The sequence below is a fragment of the Anguilla anguilla genome, chromosome 15 (genome assembly GCF_013347855.1).
Source record: "Anguilla anguilla isolate fAngAng1 chromosome 15, fAngAng1.pri, whole genome shotgun sequence".
NCBI classification, from domain to species: domain Eukaryota; kingdom Metazoa; phylum Chordata; class Actinopteri; order Anguilliformes; family Anguillidae; genus Anguilla; species Anguilla anguilla.
Genome location: NC_049215.1, coordinates 34,505,161 through 34,512,660, shown reverse-complemented (window position 1 = coordinate 34,512,660; position 7,500 = coordinate 34,505,161). Strand labels below are relative to the sequence as shown.

General features: G+C 51.9%; 1 protein-coding gene across 1 annotated transcript in view; it reads left to right on the top strand.

The window, feature by feature from the left end:
- The window catches only part of fam117ba (family with sequence similarity 117 member Ba), a 35,523-nt gene that overhangs the window by 13,755 nt on the left and 14,268 nt on the right, over positions 1–7,500 (top strand). Inside the window, exons 4-5 of the mRNA XM_035394348.1 lie at positions 4,611–4,703; positions 6,407–6,520. Coding sequence (XP_035250239.1) covers positions 4,611–4,703; positions 6,407–6,520 — 207 coding nt within the window. The remainder of the gene's footprint in view (positions 1–4,610; positions 4,704–6,406; positions 6,521–7,500) is intronic.

Genomic DNA, 7,500 nt, shown 5'->3' with positions numbered 1-7,500 from the left:
GTAAACAGGCCAGAGCTGCTCCAGGCTCCAGCAGGCACAGGCACCGAGCTGTTCCCAGGGAGGAGCACGGAGGAAATAGCTGGAATAGCACTGGGGCAGAGAGAGGGATGGAGGGAGGGAGGGAGAGAGGGAGAGAGAGAGGGCAAGGGAGGGAGGGAAAGAAGGAAGGAGGGAGGGGGAGAGGGGGAGAAGGAGAGGGCAAGAGAGGGGGAGAGGGGCAGGGAGAGAAAGATGGAGAGAGGGAGGGAGAGGGGGAGGGAGCGTAGGAGGGAAGGAGAGAGGGAGGGAGGGAGGGAGAGGGGGAGAAGGAGTGGGAGAGAGAGGGAGGGAGGGAGGGAGGGAGGGGGCGAGAGGGAGAGAGGGAGGGAGAGAGAGAAGTGGCACTGGGATTTCTATGGATTATCTCCAGGCCTTTGGTTTCAGGGACTGAGGAACAGACAGCATCCCTGTAACCTTCACTGTTCACATGTGGCAGAATTGGCATCGGCAAAATGAATGTGAACCTGTGTGCTTGTGTGCTTGTGTGCTCGTGTCCTCGTGTCCTTGTGTGCTCGTGTCCTTGTGTGCTCGTGTGCTTGTGCACTTGTGTCATGCTTTATTTACACATGATGGTGTCAGTCCTAGTGGGACCTTTGTCATGAGAGATGAGCAACGGCGCTCTGTCATCACTGCCAGCCCCCCCCTCAGGACGGGCCTCCTGCTGTACCTGTCTGTACATCTGTAGGGCATTAACATGGACACTGACTGATTGACCATGTTGGTCATTAAAACCGCCACCCTGAGCTGGCCGGAGGAGGACGGGCTCCCCCTCTAGAGTCTGGTTCCTCCCAGGGTGTCCTCCTCCTCCTCCTGTCTGTGGCATTCGGTCCGCCTGAGAACTGGCTGGTGGTGAGAGAGCACACACACACGCACACACACTCACACACACACACCTGGGCTGCCTTAACCAATCAGCCCAGGTGCTTAAAGGTGTGTGTTCCTCTCCACAGTTTGGGGCCGAGACCGGGAAACGCACACACCGAGAGTGTGAGTGAGTTTTTTTTTTTAGTTCTATTTCATTTAGTTTCGTTTTGACCGAGCACTACACGATGGAGAAAGGGAACGTGCTGCTGAAAAGCAGGAGGAGCTGGTCGGCTGAGAAGCGGGGAACTTCTCCTGTCTTTGTTATTCTAGTTTGTGTTTTAATTAATAGTTGTGCCCGGAACCCATGGGAGGGGGGGGGGTGAAGGTGTTTAGTTTTTATTTTTGTTTATTTTGTTTCGTGCTTCTGTGGGTGCGCTCTCTCTCTCTTTCTCTCTCTCTATGATGCAGCAGCCAGCGGTGTTTCCCAGAACTGCTGCGTTCCCCCCTCCCAGGGGTGTGTGTGGCACTGTCCCACCCAGAGGGGTTAATGCTCACCACCGCTGCCCTGGTCGGGGGGGTGGCGGGGCGGCGGGGGGGCTGAGGTCAGGGTCCACTGTAGGGCGTATTGTGACTCACGTTTGTGAAACGCGCCACACCGATGAGTTTGATTTGATGGGCAGGTCAGTACAGGCAGAGTTTGGCATGTTTGTTTTGAGTAGGAGCAGGCCATAAATGATTAAGTCTGTCACGTTCTTCCCGTTTTGGTCTGTGGCAGACGTGTTTTGGTTGTGGGGGAACTCCAGTTTGAGCCGTCAGGTTAATGGCACGCGGACCGCGGCTGTCTGAGGTGACGAGTCACTGGAGAATGTCCGGAAAACGTGGTGCCTGGCGAGGGCTCAGCGAGGTGGTGGCAGCAAAACGAAAGTTGCTCTGATTACCCAGAATCCATTGCACCTGCCAGAGTTCAATGGGGGGTCAGACATTAAATAAAAATAGGTTTCTTCTGATGAGTTGAATGAAAATGTAACTACATACATGGCTTAATGTATGATGAGAGTGTATGGACTGCTGAACAATTTATTTCTTTTATTTTTGGGGGGGGGGAGGGGAGGGGGCATTCCAAATCAGTTTTGGCGTGTGTACAGGAAATATGACGTCTGCAAACAAGCTTCCTGCAGATGAGCTGATGCTGAGGAGTTGTGGAAGCTGTTGGGGTCACGTGTGTTGAAAACAAGCCTCTCTCTGCTTTCATTCCTGCAGTCTCACCTGCTTGAGTAGCCAGGGAGCGCGAATATCAGCCCTGGCTGAACCAGTAAACTGCTGTTACTGCGCCACGTCTTTCCAGAAGGAAAAGCTGTTCAGAGCTCTTAATTATTCTGTTTGCAGTCAAGTGTCCTGAGCGAAATGCATTTATAAGTGCACTGTGTGGGTTTTTTTTCTTTTCTTTTCTGACTGGTAGCATATTCATGAACTGCTGTTTTGGGATTCTGGGCATTAGCCTTTCTCAGCCTTGCTAGTAAAGAGGAAAGCTAGTTGTAGCAGTAGTAGTAATAGGAGTATAAATTCTAGTATTCGTAGTAATAGTATTAGGAGCAGTAGTATCAGTAGTAATAGTATTAGGAGCAGTAGTATCAGTAGTAATTGTATTAGGAGCAGTAGTATCAGTAGTAATAGTATTAGGAGCAGTAGTATCAGTAGTAATAGTATTAGGAGCAGTAGTATCAGTAGTAATAGTATTAGGAGCAGTAGTATCAGTAGTAATAGTATTAGGAGCAGTAGTATCAGTAGTAATAGTATTAGGAGCAGTAGTATCAGTAGTAATAGTATTAGGAGCAGTAGTATCAGTAGTAATAGTATTAGGAGCAGTAGTATTCGTAGTAATAGTATTAGGAGCAGTAGTAGCAGTAGTAATTGTATTGAGGGCAGTAGTTTATATTGTCTTGTGTGTGTGTGTGTGTGTGTGTGTGTGTGTGTGTTTTTGTGTGCGTGCATGAAAGACAAACATTTTCACCACCCTTTTTTTGTGCACGCCATTGTTTACCGTGGTCTGAATGGAAACCTTGGCTCGGACGCTCTCTCTCTCTCTCTCTCTCTCTCTCCCTCTCTCCCCCTCTCTCTCTCTCTCTCTCTCTCTCTCCCTCTCTATCTCTCTCTCTCTCTCTCTCTCTCTCTCTCTCTCCGACGGCCACGCGCTTGCTGTGTTTTTGGGACGGGGCGCTCCGTGTGGCGGGTCGGGGGCTGGGTGACGGAAAGAGACGCGGGGGCCGGGCGTTTCGCTGGTGTGTCATCGTATCCCATCATTCTCGTCCCCTTCCCTCAGTTTCCTGCACGTTCGTTCTGCGGCTATCTCTGCCTGCCCGGCTTCCTCCTGGCAGGTCCTCCTGGGACAGCTCCAGTATTTATATACTTCTGACATAATACGAAAATGACAAAAGTGTCTTGGATGACAAACACGTACTGCAGTGAAAATATTTTTAGAAGTATTATTATTATTTCATTTGTTGTAGTGTAGGTTACAGCGTAGTATAATATTTCTGTATATGCACGTTAGGCAATATTTACAAGTGTATTTCATGCCAATAAAGCATTTTGAATGTGAATTAGAGAGAGACAGTGATATTGACAGAGAGAGAGAGCGAGACAGAGATGCAGATACAGTTGATAGATGGTCATAGACAGAGAGACAGATAAAGGGACAGAGAGAGAGAGAGATGGGCACCAAGAGAGAGATAGATGGAGAGAGAGAGGGAGGGAGAGATTGCATGGCATTGCATCACTGTCCCCAGGCACACTCTCTCTCTCTCTCTCTCTCTCTCTCTCTCTCTTTCTCTCTCCTGCATTTCGTAGGAACTGTCATGTCAGACCCTTGCGGGGATTTCTGCTCAAATCCCTGCTTGTTCTCCCCCTTAGTCACACCCCCCCCCCCCGTGAATAACCGCATTGCAATAACGTCGCTGTTGTCATGACTACCGTACGCAAGGCTGTTGAGACTGTGAGGCTGTTCAGCTATTGGACTACATCTACCATCAGCCATTGGACTACATCTACCATCAGCCACTTCTGTCGGTTCAAGCTTTTGACTGTTTTGACTGCCGTTCGAAACGGTTGCCATCCTGGTTCCGGACACAACTGCGCGTTCGTCCGAGTATTTGTCACAGCCGCTGACTATAACGAAGTCAGCTTGGTAACAGATGCTACTGAACATTGGCAGTGCCTACACTCGCTGTGTCTGGAGTTCAGTCCAGCCTGAGTCTACAGAAAACGATAAAGAGTTTGTAGCGGTGGTCTGTCAGAGTTTATGCTTCATGTGTACAGCCCTTCACCATGCTTGTGAGGGCGGGGGGGGGGTGGGGTTAGACTGAAGGGGAAGGGGAAGGGGGGGTGGGGTGGGGGGGGGGGGGGGCGGTGGGTAGGGTCAGGTTGGGGTGGTGTGAGCGCCATGTGATTTTGCTGATGCGTGTTAGTGGGCCAGGCTGGTAGTAAGGTCATAAAGCAGAGGACAGAGTGCTGTGTGTGAGCGCTGGTCATTGGGGAGATCAGCAGTTTGTGTTTTTAAGAGGAGAGGGACTGTTCAGCGCGAGCGGGTTCCTCAGTGTAGTCTGGAGCGCGCTCAGTCGCACGCGGGCTCAGACTCCCGCTCAGCGCTGGTCTCCGCTGAAGACCTGCTGAAGAAAAGCCGGGGCAATGAAGTGTCTGTTCAGTTGGTCAAGACTCATCCTTCTCTCCCTCTCTCTTTCCTTTACTCCCTCCCTCCCTCCCTCCTGCAGACCCCCAGCGCCTGGGCTGATGAGTGTTCAGAGAAGAGGAGGAGCTCCCACAAGCGCTCGGCCTCCTGGGGCAGCACGGACCAGCTCAAAGAGGTCAGCCACGCCCTTACCCCCTCCCCATTGTCCCATTCAGGAGCGCCTCCCCACCCGGGACGTCCCAGTATGGGACGCCTCAGACGCTGGAGTCATTATCACATCCATCCTGGGCTGCAGTGAACCGTGAGCGCCCCTGTGTCAACTCACATTACACACTGCCTGCCCCCGACCCCTGACCCCTGACCCCTGACCCCCGACCCGCCAGCCCCCAGCCCTTTCTGGTCTCCGCTCACACACTTTATGTTCTTGCACACAGAAGCTGATTAATGCAGTTATTCATTTACTCCACTCTTCCACTCTGTTGTTCCGTTTTAATATGAGAAAACGTTCAGATAAGATGGAGCGTTTAGGCATGAGGGAGTGTTTAGGTGTTCAGGTGTGTAGGCGGTGTTTGGGTGAGAGGGAGTGTAGGAGGTGTTCAGGTGAGAGGGAGTGTAGGAGGTGTTCAGGTGAGAGGGAGTGTAGGAGGTGTTCAGGTGTGAGGGAGTGTTCAGATGTAAGGGAGTGTAGGAGGTGTTCAGGTGAGAGGGAGTGTTCAGATGTAAGGGAGTGTAGGAGGTGTTCAGGTGAGAGGGAGTGTAGGAGGTGTTCAGGTGTGAGGGAGTGTTTAGGTGTTCAGGTGTGTAGGCGGTGTTTGGGTGTGAGGGAGTGTAGGAGGTGTTTGGGTGAGAGGGTGTGTAGGAGGTGTTCAGGTGAGAGGGAGTGTAGGAGGTGTTCAGGTGTGAGGGAGTGTTGGAGGTGTTTGGGTGTGAGGGAGTGTAGGAGGTGTTCAGGTGAGAGGGAGTGTAGGAGGTGTTTAGGTGTTCAGGTGAGAGGGAGTGTATGAGGTGTTCAGGTGAGAGGGAGTGTAGGAGGTGTTTAGGTGTTCAGGTGAGAGGGAGTGTAGGAGGTGTTCAGGTGAGAGGGAGTGTTCAGGTGTGTAGGCAGTGTTTGGGTGAGAGGGAGTGTTCAGGTGAGAGAGAGTGTAGGAGGTGTTCAGGTGAGAGGGAGTGTTCAGGTGTGGGTATGCCTGGGCCTCGGTGTCTCTGTGTGTGCTTGTTTATGCTGGTTTCTCTATGTGTGTGGGTGGCTGTGCTTATGAGATTAGAGGCTTTAATACTGAAGCTCGGTCTGAAACAATGAAATGGAGGAGCATTCAGCTGGAATTCAGCTGCCCTTTTATTTTAAATGGAACCATTCCTTCAGTCAAATCCTCTAGGAATGGAGAAGTATTTGTGTGACTCTGACTGAACCTCTCTCTCTGTTTTTCTTCTCTCCTCTCCTCTCTTCCTGTTTGTCCCCTCTACTCTCCCTCCTCTCCTCTCCTCCTGTTTGTCCCCTGTGCTCTCCCTCCTCTCCTCTCCTCTACACTCGTCCTCTTCTCTCCATCACCCCGTCTCTCCCTCTCCCTCCTCTCCTCTCCTCTACATTCGTCCTCTTCTCTCCATCACCCCCGTCTCCCCCTCTCCCTCCCTCTCTTTCCCTCCCCTCCCTCTCTCCCCCTCTCTCTCTCTCCTCCCTCTCTCTGTCCCCCATCTCCCCCCATCTCTCACACTCTCTCCCTCTCCCCTCTATCTCTCCCTCTCTCCCCCTCTCTCTTTCTCTCTCTCCCCCCATCTCTCACACTCTCCCTTTCCCCTCTCTCTCTCCCCTCTCTCCCCCCATCTCTCACACTCTCTCCCCTCCCTCTCCCTCCCCCTCCCTCTCTCCCCCCCTCTCAGATCGCTAAGTTGCGGCAGCAGCTGCAGCGCAGTAAGCACAGCAGCCGTCACCATCGCGACAAGGAGCGCAAATCCCCCTTCAACGGCAACCATGCCGCCGTCAGCCAATCACAGGTGAGCTCGCGCCTCGTCCGCCTCTGGTAGGGCGAGGGAGATGCCGTTGTTGCCATGTAAGCGGTTGTTACGGCGACCTTGGATTTGCCGACCGCTCTTGCTTCGGGCGCGGTGGGGACGGGGGGGTTTGTTTTGAATCCGGGAGCTGGTGGCCCAGCTGCTCTGTGGTGGTTTTTAGTGGAACGGTGTGTGCTGGGATAGCACTGACACTGCGATGCTTTTGTGTGGTGAATTGGGAGGTGTAATGTATTGCTGAATTTTGGACGTCATGTATTATTGATGCTGGGAAACTGGGTTTTGTGGAAGCACTTTGCTGCTGATATGTGGTCCTGAGTGTGGTTGAGTCAGTGTTGCTAAGGTGCATGTGCTGAGCATGTATCTGTGATGTACTCCAGTGCCATTGATTCATTCAGTGTAGAATCAGGCACAAGACCAGCTGCTGCTGCCTGTGACACTGACATCATATTCAGGCCTGGGATCATGCCTGCGTCAATCATATATGTGCACGTACACACACACACACACTAACACACACACACTAGCACGTATGCACGCACACACACACACACACTTGCAAATGCATGCATGCACACACACATACACACACATACAAACGCACACGCACGCACATACACACACACACAGATGCAGGCATGAATATACACACACAGCGATTTCCTCTCTCATGTCATGTGCATTAGCCTGGCATTTTGTTCAGTGTCTCCCTGGCTGAATTGCCGGTGTCTCTGTGCTGTGGGTGTCCACTGTGTGTTGCTGAATTTGAGCACTAATGTTTCTTTCTGGCTGACACTATTTGTTTGGGTGTGTATTAGTGTGTTGAATGATTATACTGGTATACGTGTGTTTGAGTAGAAGAGTGGTGTGAATGTGCGTGTGTGAGTGTGTGTATGTGTGTGCGTGCGTGTGTGCATGTGTGCGTGTGTGCGTGTGTGCGTGTGTGTGCGTGTGTGTGTGTGTGC